Genomic DNA, 24073 nt, shown 5'->3' with positions numbered 1-24073 from the left:
GTAGGCAGTATCCAACAAACTTTTAAATTTATTCTGATCCAGAACAGAATAAAACTCTTGTAAAGTACTCTCCCTATGCTTGACCCGATAGTTTTCAGAACACTGGAGATCAATAACTTCCATCTGGAGTTCGACAGGTAGATTTCCTGCTTCGACAGAAAATGGATCCTCAATCACTTTTATGCAGACTTCATCTTCATTACTCAATGGCATTCTTTTCTGAAAATATAAGAAGCACATATCATTTAGAAGTGATATGTGCTTCTTATATTTTCCACCCACCATTGAATGATATTCTGATGGAATATTCTGTCGACAAGTTAAAAAATGTGACATATTCCCCTCAGCAAGTTGATTTTCAAACAAACTTAATTTCATTTTGAATGCTTTTATAAGAGACATTAACTGAAAAACAAATTTATTTTTTTCCTTGAAGCTGTAAGTTAAGGTCATTCAAGTGACCAAAAATGTCACACAAGAAAAATAAATCTTGATTCCATTCTTCATCCATTATTTCCGGGAATTTTTCCATATCTTCTTGAGATTTCAAAAATTCAACTAGTTCATTTTTTTTTAGCAACAAAGTATGACAAAACTTTACCGCAGCTCAACCAAGAAACATATATCAGTGTGGTATGTAGATCCCCATACGTTGCATCATTTTCTTCTAGAAGCGCCTGAAACGTTCTGTGTTTCAAACCCCGAGCTCGAATATAGTTGACTAAAGCAAATACTACTTTAATAACATGATCAAACTGCAAAACCTCTGAACATAACACCTGCTGATAAATTAGGCAGTGAAATTTTGTCAATGGCTTACTTGCATTCTGTTCAATAAATGTTACAGCACCAACATTTTTTTTTACACATAGATAGGGCACCATCAGTGCAAACTGCTACTAAATTATACTTAATAAGCAACAAAGCCTGACAAAACTTTACCGCAGCTCAACCAACATACATTAGTGTGGTATGGTAGATCCCTGTACTCAGCATCATTTTCTTCTAGAAACACCTGAAACATTCTGTGTTTCAAACCCCGAGCTCGAACATAGTTGACCAGAGCAAATACTACTTTAATAACATGATCAAACTGCAAAACCTCTGAACATAACACCTGCTGATGAATTAGGCAGTGAAATTTTGTCAATGGTTTACCTGCATTCTGTTTAACAAATGTAGCAGCACCAACATTTTTTTTTTTACACAAAGACAGGGCACCATCAGTGCAAACTGCTACTAAATTCTTGAGATTTAAGGATAGTTTTTCAGTTACACACATCGTTACATTTTCTGCGATCTCCTTTCCTGTTATTCTTCCTTTCATTGAACATAAACCAGCAAGCTCCTCTGTCACCTCAAAATTCTTATTAACGCCTCTTACATATATTGAAAGCTGTGCAGTATCTGTCAGTACTTTCATCCATAGCAAGCGAATAATAGACAAATTCACTAGCTGATTTTTGCAGTCATCTTTAAGATCCTCGGCAATATCAGCCACTCTGCGCTGAACAGTCATACGGGACAAACTGATATTTTCAAAATTATTTTTCTTACCAGGACAATTCGAAAATGGCAATCATCAGACACTTTTTTTTTATTTTTTTTTTTATCAACTCTCCCTCAGTAAATGATTTGCCAGCAAAAACTATTTCTTTGTGATATTTTTAACTTGCCTTTGTGGCAACTTCATTTGCAGATGCCACTTTTTTTTAAAAGGCTTGTTGCTCACTGCTAAGGACTTTCAATAACTTTGCTGCATTTACTTGCTTTTCACTTGCATCCAACTTGCCAAGGTTAGGATGTTTCGATTCAAAATGACGTCTCAGATGGTACTCTTTCGGCACAGTGATAGATTCCAGGCAAACAATGCACGCTATTTTGTCCTTAAAAAACGTAAAAAAATATTTGTTTGTGCACTCAGGGTAAAATGCTCAATGTTCGAATCTATTTTGCGCTTTTTACTTAAGCTCATTGTGTCGAGATTGACAATATTAATTACAAAAAACTAACGATGAGAAACTCACAATAATGCAGGTTATGATAACAGTTATGTAATGTATTGCTCCAGCTACAACCAACCAACCACTACCATGCCAAAGCCAGTCAAGGCACGGCCAACTCTGTGTAATACAATTCGTTCTTGTTCGTATACATCAAATCGTTATCACAGAGATGTAACTTTGAATTTCCCTGCAGCGACGCTAGTGCTAACAAAACCTCAAAGCAATTGTAATAATTTGTTATTAAATACGACAGTGGGAATAACTCCAAATGCAATTTATTGTCGAGTTGAAAGAAACATGATTGTGACATCAATCACATGAACATAAACATGCAGAGTCTTAGTAAAATTTTAATTCAACGCTAGGAAAAAATCGTCTAATTTCATATTCTTCCATATGATTAAATAATTCAATCAGGCAGACAGGCCAAAATAAATAGCATTGCGGGCCGCATGTTGTGCAGGCCTGTCACAACTCAACCTCTGCCTACACTATTTCAATCCTACATGGTTTCCTGCAGTACTGTTTAATGACCATTGGATGGGATATAAGCTTGGCTACTGAGATTCGCCAACATTTTGCTGCAGCAGACTGAACAGAAACTTCACTGAGGTCTGGTATTCCAGACCTCAGTGATAGTAGCCGATGTGGTAGCTGAACATTAATTCTATAATTAGCTCATGTTATTTACTGGTAGATAACTGTGACAGGATAAATTATATTTATTAAATCCAATACGTCATCTACATTGCATGGACATCCTTGGGAAATAGAGAAGCACTATTATCCACTGCAAATTAATTTATATATTATAGCGTAATTATGGTTTTAAGATATTGAGAAACATGACTGGTTTTCCAACTGCTCTTGTTGAGTTGGTTCAGTCCCCAACTAAGTCAGAGCAATGATAACTAATCGCAGTAGTAAATTATCATTATCACAGCTTGCTACTCGAGTTGCATGTCTGGTATAAATGAGGTACAAAGTCTAACAAGATCAAGAAATGGAACAGCCCCAGCCCAAATCAGGTTGAGGGATCTTATAAATTTATGTATATCTTTTGTTACTTTGGTTATGTTTTGCTTCTGAAAAATCAGAATTTGTGACTTTTACCTTATTACAGTGTGTGTGCGTGTGTGTGCGTGTTAAATAAACTACATGTAGCCTCCTCATCACAGGTTTCCAGTAGCTATCAACACTTAGATATAAGTCAGGAGTAGAACTTACATACTGTTAATAACTAAAAATATTAGTAGTATGCAAATAATCAGTAGTACAGCATATATAATTGCATATCAATATCCTGCAATATAGCAAAGTGAATTAAAGTAGCTGAAGAAATAGCAAACAATGTTGAAAAGAGAGAGAGAGAGCATGGTTATGAGTTTAATAAGCCCATTTAAAATTAAAGAGGTGAAATATCATACCTTGTGCACCCAGTACTACTGCCTTGGCTTCTACCAAAGGCATACTACTAACCAGTGAAAAACTGAAAGCTTTATATTCTGTGTTATACGAGCTGTCACATGAAATCAATTAATGGAATATCTAAAGCAAAAAACAAGAAAATGATGAAATGTCTTGAAAATACAAGATTAATTTTTTTTATATGCCTCTTTAAATTAAACATTAAAAAATGGTTTATTTATTATCTTTTCTATATTATGGCTAAAATATTAATGAATATTTGGGAATTCTTTTAATTCTCTATTACATTTTTTGACTGAGCACAATTCCATAACTATTCATTATTGTAAATAATGAAAAACAGAAATCAGTTAACAACCAAAATGTCTATAGTGTCAAAATCCTGGCAATCACAAATTCATGACATGAGTCATATTTAAATCCCAGGATAAGACTGGCAGCTTCACCCAATCATTACAATGAATAATTCAGCTTCAATTCAGCTTAATTTTCATTCATTCAATATTAAACTTCATTTTTAATTCAGTCAGGTAATTTTTAGTTCCTAGCTGTTACAAAAACCAATTATTATGATGATTTGGTTTTTTGTTTTTATAATAGGTCCACCCAAGAAGGTTAAGTAGGATCATTCAACTTGTCCTCTGGTACTACTGTATTGTGGATTGGGTAGAGAGCAGTTAAAAAACTGCTGATAGCAATTTTTGGGAAATACTGATGGAGATGGAAATGGAGAAGAGTTAACACAGCATGTTGAAAGATGGACCAGGAATGACTTGACTGAATTAAAAATCCCACTCCACACAAACAGTGCCTATGGAAGTATTTATAAAAGATACAGACACAATTGGGTATCTGTAAACAGATAAGGGAAAGTGGGTGAGGAAGGATCATTAACCAATCTAACTATTCTTTGTTGATGAGTCTAGGACTCTACAGGGAACTTTTTCAAGTCACTTCAGGATTCCAACAAGCAAGAAGTTTGTGAATATCTAATGATATTTGCCAACATCTGTGCTCAAGAGTGTTGGAAGGTAGTATGCTATATCCTCAGCGAGCAAACTATATAGTACTCATGATATTCCCTATAATGAATGCTGTACTTCAATGCTCTAGCATATCTTCTGGCTAAAAGAAACATTTACAACTCATTTTTATCTTTGAATTTTCAAATTCCTTTGTGTTTGATTTTTATTATTCCTGGACTGACGCTTCACCCTATACAGCAGGGGCAAAGCCCTTGCTACACATATAAAAAGAATGCAGTTTACCAAACAGGCAGGGTGACAATTTTAAGTGGCAAATGTCATCAATCATGTGTTTCTTACATATAAGCTAGCCATGGTGCAGTTAGGACCCCCACCTTACACAAGAAAGATTTTGAAGTTGATTAGATAAAAGGTGTGAAAGCTTGCTCACGAACTAATGATGAAATTCAACCCCAATGCAAATCAGTATGAACATGTTTTTGTCAGCGTTCTACATACGTAGTGGCTACATCATTATTTATACACATGGGATATTTTGATAATGTCATCCCTCTAAAGTAGCTTATCTCTTTCATTCTCTGAATTTTCTTTGGAATTCACATTCTCTGAGTGTGCTAATAGTTACATGTACATATAGTGATAAAATTATTTTTAATCATTTTAAACATATAATTTGAAGAAGAAATTCATTCAATCATTAGTTGAAAAAAAAAAATAAAGTACACGGTTAGCTTGAAAACCATGTCAATGAAGCACAACAATAAGTCAACTGTTCGAGACAGATGCTGACTATTGGAGATGGTGTGCGCACTGCTACTGGAATACTTTTAGGTGATATAAAATAAGATAGCGAGTTAAATATGCAACAACTGCAAACCAAAAAAAAAAACAAATTAATGATATTTAAATCTGGTATAAGTCAAGTTAAAACAGGATAAGAAGATATAACTATCACCCGACTATTCAAGATAAGGGCAGTTACCAGAGATCACATGCCTAACAACCATACTCTTTTAAAGTGGTACAAACAAAGAATTATGCATAACACTTAGGTACTAAAAAGAAACAACTACAGCTGTTTAGAATTGCATTTTCCCTACACTTCTGGCATGGATAAATTCAAATCAGGGCAACATAAGAGCTTCAGAACTCTCCTTAAACAGGCATTCACACCTACAATGGCTTCTGTGGACTTATTATTTTTCTAAACCATAACAGACACAGCCTTGGTGTTTGCTAATCCTTCTTTCAATGGAATGACCAGTTTGACCAAAAGGAGAGAGAGAGAGAGAGAGAGATATAATTCACTCCAACGAAGAAATATTGGAATACTACAATGTGGCATACAAACTCTTATATCATTAACATAGGGAAAGATTTAAGAGGGGATATTCAGTTGATTATGATGATGCAAAACGAGGAGAGCAATAGTTGATAAAGGTGATGCAGATATCATGCATTATGATTTAAATAAATTGCCATTGTGGGCAAAGGATTATGACTGTCAATTTAATTTTTCAAAATGTAAGGTTATGAACTTCAGGTTCAAAAAGTTGCATATGGTGTATCATATTGATGGTAGTGGATTGCAAGAAATTGATGAGACTACGAACTTCGGATATTGATGGATAGAGAATTGAAGTTCAGAGGGCACATTGCAAAAGTGGGTAAAATGGCTGAAAGGATTACTTGGATGTCGAGCAATATGCTAACAAGTAAAGACAGGAAAGTTATTAGTCCTCATCATAAGACTATGATTTGGCCACATCTTGACTAATGTGCACAGATTTGGTCACCTAGGTTTCTTGGAGAAGATTCAGAGATGAGTGACTAAGTTGACAGAATTATGGAAGGTCTGTGGAATGCTCCCTATGAGATCACGTTAAAAGTTCAGTTGATAGTCAGAAAAGAGGGGACATGATGCTGGCCTGGCTGGCCAAGTGGTTAGCGTATCCGCTCTCCAGTCCAAAGGCTGTGGGTTCGAATACCGTTGTGGGCATGGATGTTGGCGATGTCTGTAGAAATACTAGTGGTGGTGGTCGGCAGTAGATGTGGTTGGTGTAGATGATGAAGGTAGTTGGTCGAATGATGGAGATGGAAACTTGTGGAGTAGATGCACTTCCTTGATGAGTCTTTGGATTCCCTGGATGTGTTACGTAATAATAATAATAATGATAGAAACTTTTAAGATATTTAAGGGGATTTATAAAACTGATGCAGAGAAAATTTTTCAATATATGAAAAATAGTCAGAAAACTAGGGACTATTCACGGAAGTTGTGTAAGAGTGTGGTTAGCAAGGGCAGACAGACCAAATTTTTTGCATGGAGAGTGGTGAATGAGTGGAATGGATTGCCAGAATTAGTTGAGAGTTCCCTGACAGTAAATGAGTTTAAGAAGAGGTATGATAGGTTTTGTGTGTATAATAGTTTCAGCCTCCCGTGATGATACCATATAATAATAATAAAATTATCTTGTCAACATGACTGCAACGTTACTTATGCAGACTAAACAATCAGATTACTAGAGGCATGGCTACAAAAACATTTGTGAAACTGTAACATTACTGAATGCCTGATCTGATCCTGTGGCTTCCTCTCTTAAGAGGGTTGCAGCTGATTACTAGTGAGATAGTGACGCAATGTGGTTTCCCGCTGCCTTCCTTGTCGTATTTTTATGACTGTAGCCTGTATGTTCACGAGTCCGGTTTGCCTGCTTGCGGGATGAAAAACCCTAGATAAACTGGTGCAAAAAACCCTACTGAATGCCTAAGCAATAAAAAAAGAATAAAAACCAAACATACGTAAAACTGAAAATTACCATTCATGTGTTTGAACAAAACCACATTCTTCAAATTGAAAAAAACATTCACTTGACATTCAAAATAATCAGAACACTTTGTTTAATGAACATCACAGAAGAAGACCAGATTTAACTGCATAGAGACCTGTAGTGGCTTGAAAAAGACTTCCCGACTATGTTAAAAAATATTAAATCAAAAACACAAAAAAGTATATATATAAAATTGATAAAAATAGAAAATTAAAATCCTTATGTTGCTCCCACCCACCTTTCATGGGTGGGAGCAACATAAAATATTAAACAATAATAATAATAAAGGGAACAAGTTGTGTTACATAATGGTTACCGGCCTGGTTGGCTGAGTGGCTAGCGTATCCACTCTCCAGCCAAAAGGCCGTGGGTTCGAATCCTGCTGTGGGCATGGATGTTGTGATTGTCCTTGAAAGTACTAGTGGTGATATTCGGCGATAGATGGTATTGGTGTTAGATGATGAAGATTGGTGGAGTAGTGAGACAAAGCGTTGTAGAGTAGATGCCCTCCCTCGATGAGTCTTTGGACTCCCTGGAGGTGTGATGTAATAATAATAACAATAATAATAATGTTTTTCTGACTAAATTTCTGTTAAAGAAGATGAGGCGAGTTTTTTTCAGTAATTATCAGTCTACCAGTGAAGGTAGATGTTCTGTAAAAAGAGCAAGCAAGTAAGGACACCTGTACATGTCTGGGTCAGTATGATTTATAAGAAAATGTAGTTTTCTTCTTTTTCCTTCTCTATAGCATTAATCTCAAGGTGAAGATCAGTGATTTTCTGTAGGTAGGTGAATAAGGCAAATGACAAAAACAGCAATGTAGCAGACCAAAAATGATAGCCAAGATTGCATATATATGATAACTGCATCTTCCAGATGTTCTGAACATCAATTGCTAGGCTAGAAGGTAGAAAAAAGTGGATTCCCCATATAATTAAGACAGGTTTGATAGGTTTTAAAAAATGTATGAGTAAAAAGTCTCATAGCTATTAAAAGATGTGGGACAAGAACAAGAACTCCTACTCTAGTCCTGTTAAATCTTCCAAAGCTCAAATAAGATAGAAGTGGATATCTGTTAAAGCTTTTATATCTTTATATCTGCAGAAGTATGTTTCTTGGAGAAACAGAAACCTGATATTATGGCATACATAAGCTTCCATATAGTTTCTTGTTAAATTTGCCAGTGGAATCCTCTTTCATTTACTTAACCTTAACTTAAACAGTTAAGGTTAAGGGATATATTAAACGTTAAAGTTAAGGGATATATAATATCCCTTAACTTAAACAAGTTATATGTCGCCGAATTGAAGCCTTTGGCTCTTCACATATCTAATAATTTATTAGAGCACCTCACGGCAATACTCGTAGAAGGGGTACAAGTTCTGTTCGCTACAAACTTGATATTAACTAGGTCTGGCTACTCACTGATGAGACCTCAATAAAGGTCGAAACTGGTCTGGGTAGTGACCTTCTCTCATAATGTGAACAAAAATACAGTTTCTAGGAGCTAAGTTCACATTATGGGCAAATATCAAGAATAGTGATCAGAGCTTGCTCCACTTCTACCACGAGTTGCCCCAGCTTGCACTACCCTTTGGGATCAGTGCTGCAGTATCCAGGTATTTGCTTACGCTTGGAATCGCCGAACTTTATATATAGTTTCTACTATATTCGGCATGAAACTCTTCGAGTTTCTTATTCGTCTAAGAAACTATATGGGATGTAATATCCCTTAACTTAAACAAGTTATATGTCGCCGAATTGAAGCCTTTGGCTCTTCACATATCTAGTAAATTTTATTATTTTTTTCTTTAATTGTATCTCTTGCTTTCCCTTTATTAGCATGAGATGGTTCTTCATAGGCCATAAACTCTTCTGAGCCTGAAGAGTTTGACGATCTGCAACCCTTTCCATCTTTACATTTTTTATTACTTCTTTTTCTTTTAGAAGTAGTTAATTTTTTTAATGCATCTTTTAATTTTTTTTTGTTTATCCTCAATTTTTTTTATTAATTCATTTTTCCTTTTTGATTATCTTGTCTGCATATTAAGTTCTTTCAGCTGTCTTACTTGCTTTTCTTTTTATTCTCCAGTTTCTCTTTGTAGAACAGTTTCACGTTTTTGCATTTTGTCTTGTATCTGTTCAGTTGTTATACTAGGTTCATTATTGGTAATTTCAACTGATGTTGTTCTATCCATATGTGACTGGGAGAAAGTGGCTTCTGCAGTTCTGGAATTTTGGGGCTAATTTCTGGCTGATTTGGTCATGCACTTTTTGTAATTTTACCAAGTGTAATTTTTTTTAAAGTGCTGTCTTTACCAAACTTAAAGATCCGAAATGCTTCTTTATTGCTCTCTGATATATATAGTGTTCTAAGTGGCTCTACCAGTGTTCCCACTCTTTCAGCAAAAGTTTGGAAAGGATAGATTGTTAACACAGTGTTCAGAACTTTCACATTTCTGACAGGGTTTGAGACACTGACTAGCGATACGTCCAATCTCCATGCAGTTGAAACATTTAGATTTGGGGCAGTTGCCACCCAAAGTGAGCATATGAACCAAAAAACAGGCACTGTACTCTGGGATAGTTTACCATAACTCGGGTTGTACCAATGTTGATAAATTTTGATACAGGCATCTTCGTATCCATTGTGAAGGTGACCTCACCAGAAAACCAGTTTGGATCTTCACCTGATAAACCCTTTCGTTATGTTACTAATTTTACCCCATTTCAAGAATCTGTATAAGAATTTTATTACTATTCTCTATATATTCCATTGGAAATCTTTTGATTTTTACTGTTTTAACCTGGATTCCCACCATTACAGGAATAACTGGGCTGCCTTCAAAAGTAAAACCCTGCAATAGTTTGTCCCTTGTTTCCACATCTTTAAGTAAAATTAAATATTTCCCTACATCATATGGGGTGAAGGAATAAATCTTACTGGCACCAACTATCTCTTTTGAAACCTTAGTTCACCTATCTAAGTTCTTCACATCCTGGAATTTCAATTCCTAGAGTTTGCACCCTTGGAGGAATTGGTACCATTATCTCAAGTGGTGGTGGTGAGGGGGGGGGGGGATACTAAAATCTCTACATATGATTGTAAGAGGAAAAAAAAAAATCTTTCAGTCATAAGATGGAGTATTAAATAATCCCGTGATATAGAAATAATTCTACACAGCAAATGCTTTATTTGAGCTACTATAAGATAGCAGCCGTGATACCACCAAAAGTAATCCTGTAATGCAGATATTAACTGCACTACCAGCAATCTTAATATTTACTTTAAAAAAAAAAAAAAAAACGAGTGCTAGTGGGGGTATTCACCACTAGCACTAGTAAAATAAAATCAAAGTTAAAAAATAAACAAAAGAAAACCAAAGTACTTAATCGTGACGAAATTCGAGATGCCATCAGTGGAAGTCAGACCCAGAAGTGATACCATGGTTGAACTAATGCTAAAGTTGTATTTCCATATACAAAATAAAAAGGTGTCACACCTTATTACTAAAATACTTTGCATCAGAGATAATTCAAAGTTTTTTCAGTTGGTTATACTAAAAATTTAAGATGCCAAGGGGCTGATTGGCCGAGTGGTTAGCATGTCCGCTCTCCAGCCAAGAGGCTGCGGGTTCGAATCCCGCCGTGGGTATGGATGTTTGTGATTGTCCTACAAACTTTGTTTGGAAAAGAAGTCTGCCACTTATTCTAGCAGAAGACATCACTGCCAAAACCATGTGAGGTACGGAAGTGACCATACAGCATCTACGGATGTCAAATCTGAAATTTTTTTTTTTTTTTTTAAAGTCCTGAATTATAGTCCTGATCTCATCCTTTATCCAAGTGTAAGCAAACCAAGTTTGCACATGAAGTAACTTCACATCAATAGCCTTAGTAAAATGTATCCAATAATGAAATGCGCATACTGGCTCCCAATGATGAGACCTCAATAAAGCTCAAAACCAGTCTGGGTACTGGCCCCCTCCCATAATTCATAGCATTATACATGTCCATAAGGTTATACTATTCTTTATAGTACAACTAAGTGAAAAAACTTGCAACGAATTGGAGGTTCTTAGGATATTACAGAATCTCAACATAAATATAGCTGTGGAATTAAATGGGATATCAGTTCAGGGTTTTGCAAGCATGTGCAAGGGAACTGGCATAAGGAAATTCTAAGGCATAAGGCAATCCTCTTGCATAAGGAAATTCTAAGGCTGCAGTAGCAAGTTATTGACAAATCAGTATCTCAGGCATGGTGGTAAAAGTACTAGAAAAATTGGTAAAAAAGAGAATTCAAGAATGGGTAGATAAAAATATGATACTGTATAAGGGTCAACATAGCTTTGTGAAGGGTCAGTCATGCCTTAGTAATTTACTAACTTGCCAACCTGGCTGGCCAAGTGGTTAGCGTGTCCGCTCTCCAGTCAAGAGGCTGCAGGTTCGAATCCAAGCGTGGGCATGGACGTTTGTGATTGTCTGTGGAAAAAATAGTGGTGGCGGTCGGTGGTAGATGGTGTTAGTGTAGTTGCAGTCAATTTGTGGAAGCAGAGCTGTAGAGTAGATGCCCTCCCTCGATGAGTCTTTGGACTCCCTAGAGGTAACAAATAATAATAATAGAGTAGCATCTGAGTTGGATAAAGGAAATGACTACACAATGATTCTGCTGGATTTTGCAAAGGCATTTGACAGAATACCCACATGGAACTCTGCTATGCAAATTAGAACAAATAGGGATGGATATGACTGGATAAGTAGATGGCTGCTGGACAGATATCAAAAAGTTTTATGTGAAGGGGCAGAATCGAGACAAAAAACAGGTGACTAGTGGTGTGTTGCAAGGTTCAGTGCTGGAACCACTGCTATTTAATTTGTAAATGATACAGGAAATAACCTGAAAGGAAATATTTAGTTGTTTGCTGATGATGCAAAATTAGGTAGAGTAACAGTTAATCAAAGCGATGTAGAGAGCAGGACGATTTTAATAGGCTGTCAGTATGGGGGCAAAAGATAATGGGTATCAGTTTAACGTGGAGAAATGTAAAGTTATGCATTTTTGGATAACAGATTATAAGCCGTGTATCACAATGATGTCGTTGTACTCCAGGAAATAGATGAAGCTAGCTAGAGATTTAGGGGTGGCTGTAGATATAGAGTTAAAGCTTAGAGGGCATACTGCTAATGGCTAAGGTAGTTCATAAGATTACTTGGGTACTGAAGAACACATCAACAAGTAGAGATACTAGGTCTTGATACATGACATCTGGATTACTATGCTCAAGTCTGGTTGCCTGGTTTTCTTGGAGATGAGGAAACAGTGGAGATGATTCAGAGGCAAGTGACCAAGATGGTGAGTGGCCTGTGGAATATTCCCTACGAGGATCGATTGAAGGTGTGTGGATTGCAGAAGTTGGTTGATAGCAGTAAAAGAGAGGATATGATAGAAACATTTAAATTGCCTAAAGGCTTTTAAAGGAATACTGCAGGGAAAATGTTTCAGCACTTGGATAGAGAGGACAAGAAGAAGGGAGGGGGTTATCCCTGGAATTTGAATAAAGGTGTGGTTAGTAGGAGTGAGAAGACTAGATTTTTTGCCTGGAAAGTTGTGAATGTGGAATGGATTGCCAGAGTCAGTTGTGAGTTCTTTGTTAATGGATTCAAGGAAAAGTATGATAGATTATGTGGATAGTTTTGGTCTTCCCCAATTAGTCTTTGGGCTTCCAGTCATGGAGGTGCCCATATAATAATAATATACACAAAGATGAAGAGAGTTTGCAACTCCCCATAATTCCCCAGCCTATAGCAACCCTTCAGTCCTTCTGGATGACAAAGTGCACACAAGCAACATTTTAGTTACTTGTCATAAAAAGTGATAAAAGGAGAAACTTATGAACTATAATTTGTAAAATGCTCTCCAAAGAATGCTCCTCTCTGGAAATTATCTCCTAAGAGATATTTGTAATGTCCATTGATCCCTTCCAGTAAATGTGTGATCTATTTTTTGTTACTTCAGAGTAGCATAAACTGTCTTTATAAAATCGCTACTAGAAAATAGTAGCATCATAATGCAGTTTGAACAAATGTGTTGTGCACCCTTCGACTGAAAAAGTTTGAAGAGGTAGGTCCGATTCTCATTGAAAGATTCAAAGATCTTTACAAAGGCTTTTTTTGACAGAAGCCAAATTTGCTAGCCTCATGTAGAAATATTAAGGTGTTCTCCTCAAAGAAACTCATTTTTTTTTATTTTTTAACAGCAAACCAGAAAAAATGTGCAATTAACAGACAAAAATAAGTTTGGATGAGCTGCATAGTACTAATTTATTTACTATGAATCCCAGAACCTCACAGAAGTGCTATGTAATAGTAAAATTAATTTCATATCAATCTCACATATAGGAAGTTACTTATTTTTTTAATATTTATCTCACACACTAGAGGTACAAGAATCCATACCACATCAGTGCCGTGTGTCAGATGCAGATGAGGGCTGAGAAAGAAGAAACCTATTGACATTCTTTTTAAAGAGCTGTAGGTTGAAATTGTTAGGAAACACATTGAGGAAGGCTGTTCCAGAGGACAGAGAGAGAGATTGAAAAAATAAGAGAAGCAGGTTTGATACATTTGTAGTTATATTGTAAAGGGATGTTACACAGCAGCTGCACTAGTTTTAACAGGCTTAGAAACAAGTGGAGGAATGATGATGTTTGCCAATTCAGTCCTGTAGAAGAAATACAGGACTGAAACACTGCATTCATGAAATAGAGGTTGAAATGAGCCTGTGAGGGAAGGGTCATCTATGAGATGACAAAAAAAAGTGTTCTTTGCTACATCTCATCATTTTAGACATTTAAGAGAATTTGAGGTTGTTTCTATTAAATATAATTAATTTATGATCAACATTAATCCAGATAGCTACATCTGGAATACCTGGTTGCCAAAGTGCAGAATCACCTAGTGTAAGCATTCTCAATTGATCCATACCACTTAATACATTAAAATTAATAAAACATGGGATTCATAGTATATTTAATAACATGTTTTCATTTTCTTTTATTATTATTGAATAATTGCATGGTATTTAAATTAATAGTACATTTAAGAATTAATAAGAAAAATGCCAAATTTGTTTTAGATATTTGTAGTCAATTACAATTTGCTACAAAAATAAGTTTGAGCGAGCTGTATAGTTAAGAATATAAAAGTTATCAGTTAAAACGTGTAGAAAGTTTTCTGGATTGCTTATTTGCAAGGTAAATTATACAAGATAAATTATATTCATGCTTGAATTCCTTACCCAAGCATGAATAAACAGACTGGACATGAAGCATCTTCATTACTAGAGTGTTCATATATGAAGGCAAAAACGACTTTGCATTAAATTGCTACAGAATTCCATAATGCATAGTATACATACTTCCTTTTGAATTACTACTGTAATTATGGAAAGGGTCACTACCTATTCCAGTGTTAACAGTCTCCAAAAGCTCAGAGTATTAAATCTCATTAAGTGATCTGAAAGGATCACTCTAAACTCTCACCAGACAACAGCTCTATCAGATAACACTATGCAAAACCCTGACCCTGGCTCAGCAGCAAGCAAAAATGCATTGCTCAGTTTGCTGAGCCAAGCCTTTGCCTCAAACAGCAGGATCTACTTTAATCCTGGGGCAAATATCCCCCCAGAAGATCTTGATCAATTACATCAGTAGGAGATAAACTATAAGTTGGAGATACTAAAAGTTAAATCAATGCAAAATTTTCTATATGCAAGTAGCAAAATGATGCATCATCATATTGCTAAAGATATCTGGATTAGAGACAGCTGCAGAGTTTTTTCCCACTGGGTTAGAAACTGAATTATATTAGGCTAGAAACTGTATTCGTCCTTTATTCCAGCTTGAGAAAAGTTTGCATGTGAAGTATCTTAATGACTACACTGCTATGTAGGAGATAGACTTCACATCACACTGCTCACAAAAGGATTAAAACTGAACAGGGTGGCAGTATGTTGCTTACAAGTTGTGTCCTCTCAGAATAGAGAATCTAGAAGGGAATGGTACTAATGGTCTTGAAAGATGGCAAGATAGATGTGGGCAGGGCAGGATATTTAGTGCAATGTTGCTATAGGCCAGGGAACACAAAGGGTGATGTACAACAGGGGTCTTCAACCTTTCAGACAGTGCAGGCTGCATTAAAAATTTCAATGAAGCTCGAGGGCCTAAGCTATACTGTGATATTTAGAATTGTAAGATGCTTTCCAGATTCATAAGGAATGCTGTGCATTTGATACTTTACATAAAATCCTATAAAAATAAACAAACTCAGCTTTAAGAATATAGGCAGGAGTCGGGTTCATGATAAGTAAATACAATCAATACTTGAAAAAAGATAATTTAATGAAGAAAACATTCATTTTTTACAATGTCAAAGGGCAACTTGGCAATGTTTTTCCTTGACCAGCTTGTCGATGTTGACATCAATGTTGAAAGTCACTATATGCAGAGTATCCTCGAGATGTTGGTCCGTAATCTGAGTTCTTGTCTTGGACTTCACATGCTTCATTCTGGAGAAGAACTGCTCACATAAGTATGTGCTTCCTAACAAAGAACACATCTTCAAAGCATGCCAGCAAAGATCAGGGAATGTGTCCTCAGAAATGTAGTCTTTGTAAAATGTAAGCAAGGGCACACTGAATAATTTTTCTCTCAAAGAAGAGCTGTTTTGGAGTTTAAGCAGATCCATTTGTACTGAGCCTGGCATTTTGGCAGCATTGACACTGAATGGCATTGAAAATAAATCTAAAGAAGACTGTTGGTTACGAAAATCACTAAATCTCTCTTCGAACTCGCTTCGCAACATGGCTAATTTTGTAGCGTATTCATCAAGAGACGAACAGTTGGACTCAGCAAGAAGCTGAAAATGAGTTAAGTCTTTTTTTGTGAGTTGTGCCTCACAAAGTTTGAGCTTGGCAACAAAAGCTTTGATGTGATCAAACAGAGTGTGCGTCAGTTGATCTTTGGACTGTAGCTGCGTATTTAGGTCATTCGTAAGCAACGAGATGTCGGTCACAAAGGCAAAGTCTGTCATCCACTTCGGATCGTTAAATTCCACAATCTGATTCCTCTTGGGTTGCATGAACTACTGTATTTCACTCCTTAAGTCAAAGACTCTTTTAAGAACCTTCCCTCTGCTCAACCAACGAACATCACTATAATAAACCACATCGCCGTGATCCATTTCGCACTCTTGGGTCAAAAACTCTTGGAATTGACGATGATTCAATTCTCTTGCCCTAATAATGTTGACGACAGTCACAATAACTTTCAACATTCTCACATTCAATAGTTTTCATGCACAAATTCTCCTGGCAGATTAAACAGTAGTAATGGACAAAATCTTTTCCTTCTAGTTCTGGCTCTTTCCGTAGCAGCGTAACAAATCCTTTGTTCTTTCCAACCATAGCAGGAACACCATCAGTTACCACACCCTCGAGGTTGGTTAAGCTGAGGTAGAAACACTGGAACGTTTTCTTGGCGGCTTCAAAAATATCAATGCCTTTCATCGTTCCCTTCATAGGTACGAGCACTAGCAGTTCTTCTGTCACATTAAATTGTTAATCAATGCCATGAACAAAGACAGCCAGTTATGCTGCATCCTTCACATCTGTGCTTTCATCTAAAGCAAGTGAATATGACGTAAATTCAGATGACCGTTTTTTTAAAGTTTCTTCAATGTCATTGGCAAGTGCTTCGACACATCGTGCTACAATTACCCCAAACAAACTCGGTTTTTTTAAACACTTCCTTATTATTTGGGCACAGAATATCCCCAGCAGCGATGAGACACTCTTTCACAAACTCTCCGTCCAAGATGGCTTTTGATTTTTTAGCAACTTTTTCAGCTATTACACACACTTTGCTCTCTTCCCTCTGCCTTTTAACGTATGCTGCTGGCTTTGGAGACTGTTCACTTTGTCCACACAAAGCCGCCCTTGAAGGTGTCGAAATTGGACGCATGCTTTGTCTCATAATGTCGTTTTATATTGTATTCTTTTGATACTGACACTGATTCACAAGTTAAACACACTGGCTTATCATCCATCGGCACAAAAAAGTACAAATTGGTTGACTTTTCATTAAAAACCTGACAAGAATCACTTGATTTACATTTTTTACTCGTAGACACCATAGTGATGGAAGGTGAACCCAAAAAATGATTCAAAATGGCCATGAAACGGTTATTATCCACTGAATATGTTTCACACTAATGAAAAAAGTCTGGCAATATAAAACCACAATAGCTATGGCTGACACGACGAACCTGTGTGCGCTTATACATGAACATCACACTGTTCACGACTGACTGTGGACGAGATCCTCTTGTATTTATAGGAAAATAACGAAGTATTGAGAACCTTCGAGATGTATCTGGAAGGCATTACACACCACACTCGAATGAACTACTGCTTCAGCCATCTACCTGCGACATTAGTACTAGTACCACTTAGCGTTGGTAGACGGCTGAAGATGCATGTCTATTTAATATTCATTTTTATAGAATTTTATGTAAAGTATCAAATGCACAGCGTTCCTTGTGAATCTGGAAACATCTTACAATTCTAAATACTGCAGTATAGCTTAGTGGCCTGCAGGCTTCGTTGAAATTTTTTTTTTTATTTAATCGTATTTCAATGTTAAGTAGTTATTTTTTCAAAATGGCCGGTGGGCCAAAGGTGGTCTGCAGGCTATGTGTTGAAGACCTCTGATGTACATGAAATGTTTAAACAAATACATCTGGCAAGTGATCATCATGAGAGCAACAGGAAACAATACACTAGTAAGAGAATGGAATTTCTGGAATTCTTAAGTGAAAAATATCTAGGCAACATAAGGATCAATACTTTTAGAATCAGTCCTAGCATCATAAGATCTAATTGTAAATGAGATGGCATCCTTACTCCTGGTTAGTGAGAGAGTGAAAATTTAGTCTTAACTTGGAAGCCGAACAGATATACAAACGTATCAAGGAGAAAGGAATTTATGTAGAATTATAAGGAGGGATTATAATAATCTAAGAAATCAGCTAGTAACATTTCCCTTCTTGGATGTAAGAAACAAAAAGGAATAGTATCAGCAGTGTAAGCGACGGAGCTAGAAAGAAATATTTATCAATAGCAATGAACAAATTGTATTTCTCAAGTGCAAAAGATAATATGATTTGGTGTAAAGTGGATGATTAATGAAATTAAAAAGGAATTGTAAATGAAAAGAGGTGATGTATAGAGATAGAGAATTAAAGAGCAGTTGCACAAAGAATATAAGACTCAAGCCAGAAAAGTGACTAGTATGGCAAGTTAGACAGATGAAATATAGGACAAGACTAGCACTAAAATCCAAGGAAAATCCAGCAATTCTTTTACGTGGCCAGTAAGAGGAAAAATGATTGTGGACAAATGACCGTGTTAGATAAAAGTCAGTCTAGAGACCAATGCAAATGACATAGTGGAGCTGATTAATGATCACTTTGTTGTGATATCCATTGGGAGGATTGAAGGTTTAAATGTGAACAAGGAGAATGTATTTAAAATACTAAGTACTCTGGAAGTCATAAAGCACCAATGTTTCAGCAACACTGACCTGACTGTTCAGTGAAAATCTAGCTTCTCGTAATTAAGGTTACAGAGAAATTAGTGAGAGATCACATACAAAACTGGGAAGTGAGGGTAATATCTGTGAAGGTCAGCATCAGTTTGTTAAAGGGCATTTCCAGTAATCTGCTAATCTTTTATAATAAAGTAATGAGAGCAGTTCACAGGAGAAAGGCATATGCTACCCCCCCTTTTCCTTTTTTTTTTTTGATTTTTCAGAGGTATTTGGTAGATAAGTTGAAGGACTTGAAGATATGTCAGGCTAATATGATTTCAAAATATCCTGATTAAAGCAAATAATTAGAATATCAATGAGGGAATAAGTTGAGAAATGATTAAAGAAACTCACACAAAATAAGAAAAATGAGCAGAAGAGGAAGAAAAACTTGGAAGCAGTTAAGGTAGCAATGAATAATTATAATCATAATAAGGTAAGTCAGTTAAACATAAGAAAAAAAGTGACGTGGTACAGTGATTTGATAATGAAATTTGTGCTTGTCTACAGAGTCATATCTTCAAGCTTCCTGGGATCAAAAATTAATGAAGAAAAAAAACAAAAGCAAAGGAGATGTAGTGCCTACTGGACCTTATGATTTAAATAGTAATGAACATAGTATGAGCGGAAAGATAAGAAAGGATTGTTCAAAGAAATGAGAAAGAAAAGTGAGAGAAAGTAAAAATTGTTAGCTTACTACTGAGTTACAAGAGAACTGAGTTAACGAGGGCTATGATAGCAAATAATTCAAGCATAGGCTCATCATCACACTTTTCAAAGATTTAAACTTAGAGTGGCCTGTTCCTACCTTAGAAGTCATCATTCAATCTCTTTAGAAAATGTCCTGTTTTTTTTTTTCTTTCTTTCTTTTTTCTTCCCCGTAATGGATAAACATAAATGGATGGAACATGTTGAAAACATGTTCCATCCATTTATGTTTATATTTATTTCTATTACTGATTCCTGGTTTAATTCATTCATAATTTCTTCATTTCTTTTTTTTTTTTCATTTCGGATCAAATAGAGTATACGTTGTAGTTTTTCTCATAAACTTGATTTCATTTCAAATGTGAGTTTTTGGATGTGTTAAATAAGTCTGATGGTAGAAAAGATTTGTATGTAGGAGGAATGGCCTGCTTGAATGGATTTGGCATCAGGATCCTTAGGAAAATTGAGTTGAGACAATGCAGTCAGGGCAACTTGATCATTAAGAGAAGAATGGTGATAATCTCTGTGCAATTTCAGCAACTATGGTATGCGTTTGCATACCATAGTTGCTGAAATTACATAACATAACAATATGCATGTCATAACATAACAATATGTTATGTTATGACATGCTGAAATTACATAACATAACAATATGCATGTCATTGAGCATGGTTATGAATCTGGTGAAAGGGTGGAAATTTAAGTTTGACTTCAATCTTTTTGAATGTCTGTGGACAGGAAAGAGAAAGTTGTCCAATCAGGCCAAGCAAACTAAATATAAGTATTAGAGAAAGCCAGGAAGTATCTTGTTATGTCTATGCATGAATGCTAGGAGCATCAGAATGAAAGGAATAGAGTTTATCACCTTAGTTTATCACATGTTTTGGCCTAAGATTACTGGCATTAGTTAAACCTGGCAATCAGAGTTAGATGTAGTAAACTGGGATCGAATATTAAGAATTAAACAGATAAAAACAGAAGGAGGGGATACTGCTAATAACATCAGATAATTTATGTCTAGTTATGGTAGAGACTCATAAAGGTAGTAAAAGTGATAATGTCCAACACAGCATTGAGTTTGAGACCATCTAGTGTGAAGTTGAGGCTAACAGGATGAAATACATGGTAGGGTAGTTAAGATGCTAGGGGATGATGAAATCCATTGCCAAATTGTCCTGAAGTGAGTAATCATTATGGGTGACTTATTATCCATACATTGATTGAGTAGAAGAGAAATCTCATGATAAGAATGAAGAAGAATTTACTGAACTGTTGCAAGACGGCTTTCTCAAGCAGCACGTGAAAAATCTAATCATATCAAATCTAACACTCTTTGAAACTCCAGATCAAAGAGTGTTAGATTTGATCACAGAATCAGAAGGGACCTCAGTTAGGAATGCGAATGTTTTGCCACCAGTCGGTAACAGTGATCACACTACAGTCCTGGAAAGTAGTAGCTAACTATACAGATTCCAATTAGGAGAGTTTGCATGCTGAACTACAAAGCTGGAAATTATGACAAACTAAAGAGAATACTACTATCTTCATTGTTATCAGTTACTGAATGGGAAGGATATCATCAGTGCATGGGAAGCTTTGAAAAGGTGCTTAAATCAAGCAGTATCTGAATGTGTTCCTAGTGTTAGAAGAACAAACAGAATGAGAGCAAAACTGATGTACAACTTTATTAAAGCCAGAGATTCATATGGAGATGTTGTGGAAGGATATTGTGGAAATAAGAGTGAGAGAAGTTATGACACTTTACTTATTCCAGAAAGTTACTAGTATTGAGCAGAAAGCAAAATCAGAATATAAAACGAAAATGGCAGTGCAGGCTAAATGCAGGCAATGCAAAAGAATTTTATCACTGTGTTGTAGGTAAAAGAAAAAAAATACAAAAGAATAATTTTATTGCATGCAGAATGCATCCTTCTGTTAGAAGCAGACGAGATTGTTCAAATAACGAGTGCTCACTCTGCTCAGATCTATCAACCAAGCATATGTAACCTGGTGCAGAATGCTATTACTACTCTGGATGGTAAGACATCGGTGCATAAGAATGAGGTTCAAGAACTGTTGCATAATCCCGATATCAATTCAGCAACAGGACCAAATGGGGGAGAGAGAGCAGCATGTCAGCTAAAGAAATGTTCAGTCAAATAGCTTGACCCTTGAAATGTTTGTATAACTTGAATCTCAGCTCAGGAAGATCCTTCAGGAATGGAAAGAATGTATGGCAGTTCTGTTGTACAAGGGTAGTGCAAAGCAGGGCATGACAAATTATGCAAAATCCTACTTGCCATGTAAAAAAAATTATTTGTCCAAGAATCCTGAACAAATAATTTTTTTATTTGTCCCAAAACCCAAAAAGTAAAATAGGAGTTCCACAAATTGATCCGTAGTGTGTATGTGTACCATACTTGTAGAACTTACTTTTTTATTAAATAAGAAATATTCTACTTTGTCCAGTCTGCAGCTATTCACTAGCTAGCAAAATCTACTTACCTGTGGCAAGTAGGCCAGCATATCTGTCGAGCCCTGCCTATCAATATCTCTGGAGTGGTGATGAAGATTTTAGAGAAGTTGGTAAGAACATGCAAGTTCTTACCAACTTGCATGAAATGATTCACAGAAATGGATTCACAGACAAGCTATATATACTTGGAAAGCAGAGCATGGATTTACTAAATCAAGATCATGTTTTAGCAATTTGCTAGGATTTTATAATAATATTAAGGCTGAGCTGGATAAAGGGAATGGATACACTGTTAGACTTCACTAAGGTATTTGATAGGACACCACATGAAAGGCTGTTGAATAAACTGGAGAACATAAGATTGGAATATACACAATTGACTTGGATAAGTAGATGGTTGACAGATAGGTAAAAAAATAAAATAAATTATGAACAATTAATAGTAATTTCACCCCAAAACTTAGACATTGCCATACAGTCAGAGCAGTTAAGGTTAAGATGATTTTGTAGTATTTCACGTTTCAAGGAAGATCCAATCAAATTTGAACCTAATGGAATGAAGAATCTTTGTCTGGTTCCAAAGAAGTTCCACATAGTTCTTTAACAATTTACATATTTCTATCACATCCCTCTTTTTTGCAATTAGTCTTTGAAGTCCCCAAAATCTTCAATCTGTTCCCATTGGCACATTCTGCAGATCTAAACAGATCCACTCACCTATGGATCATCTTCACGAGCTCCTGATCCCATGGAATCCATGTTGAAAGTTTTTTCACATGGTTAACCAAGGAAAAAAACTTGCAATACTTCTGTTCCAGAATATTTTAATAATAAAAAGATACACCTTTTCACTACTTTTATGTACGAAATATATAACTTCAGAATCAGATGTGTATCAGCTATTGATTGGGTCAGATGCTAATAAGGTTGTTAGGAATGGATGACATTATTATTATTACTACTACCTTAAGACCCTATAGAGTCAGAGACTCATCTAGGAGGTCCTTTTGTCATACACACAGCTCATCATACTGTGCCTTAAACACACTCAAATTCTCTGCAGAAACCACACTCTCGGGCAGGGCATTCAAATCATTCATAACTTTGCATGCAAAAAACCCACTTCTCACTCTCTTGTTCACACTCTCCTTATACAGCTTTCAGGGATGACCTCTTGTTCTCCCAATGTTTTCTGTAAAACCTCTTCAACACTGATCCAATAACAACCCCTTACTAACTTTTAGGTCTCTATCATATCACCCCTCTTCCTCCTATCCACTAGACTCTGTAGAATGCAACTTCTCAACCTTTCCTCATATTCAACATTCCAGAGATCAGAAACTACCTTAGTCAGTTGCCTTTGGACCTTTTCCTATCATAGCGTATTTTTAAAGGATGCACACAACAGTTAAGTATGCTCTTGACTTGGGTATTTAATGAAAATCTTGCAGCGAGTAAGGTTGTCCTAGACCACTATACAGTGCAGTCCAGGACAAGTTTCCAATTATAGACTACTCTGTAACTGCAGTTGTAATCAAGGTGTTGGAGACATTGGTTAAAAATAGAATATAAGATTGGTTTGATGGACAACATCATGATTATTACTGTTATTATTCCCAAATTGTTTGACAGATTACCACATAATCAGTTGGTGTACAAGCTACAGAGGATAGCAACAGATAATATATGGGTTAAAAAGACTGGTGACTGGCTATCTGAATGATACCAGCAAGTTATGTATGACAGAGCAGTGTCTCAAAACAGGATAATCAGTGGTGTGCCCCAGGGTTTAACTTGTTTGTAAATGATATATCATGTGGACTGACTGGGGATCCTCTGTTGAAGTGAATTATAAGTAGCACTGCTGATGTTAATTCCCTTCAGGAAGATTCGAATCAACTTTTCTCTTGAAAAAGTAATGGGATTATAGTTTTAATATTAATAAGTGTAAGGTGTTGCATTTTGGAGCGAGTGCAGACTGTGTACT

At 36.0% G+C, this 24073-nt stretch overlaps 1 protein-coding gene across 5 annotated transcripts in view; it reads right to left on the bottom strand.

Annotated features, from left to right (window-relative positions):
* Nucleotides 1-24073, bottom strand: part of LOC150101313 (ras-related protein Rab-22A-like) — a 377479-nt gene that overhangs the window by 95200 nt on the left and 258206 nt on the right. For all 5 annotated transcript variants that reach the window (XM_090400390.1, XM_090400391.1, XM_090400389.1 and 2 more), the window contains exon 2: nucleotides 3434-3554. In XM_090400390.1, the coding sequence (XP_090256516.1) occupies nucleotides 3434-3476 (43 nt within the window). In that variant the 5' untranslated portion in view covers nucleotides 3477-3554. The remainder of the gene's footprint in view (nucleotides 1-3433; nucleotides 3555-24073) is intronic.

The sequence above is a fragment of the Typopeltis vanoorti genome, chromosome 11, assembly GCF_054136105.1.
Source record: "Typopeltis vanoorti isolate ZY-2024b chromosome 11, IOZ_Tvanoo_1.0, whole genome shotgun sequence".
Taxonomy (NCBI): domain Eukaryota; kingdom Metazoa; phylum Arthropoda; class Arachnida; order Uropygi; family Thelyphonidae; genus Typopeltis; species Typopeltis vanoorti.
Note: the sequence above shows the minus strand (reverse complement) of the source record. Positions and strands in the feature narration are given on the sequence as shown.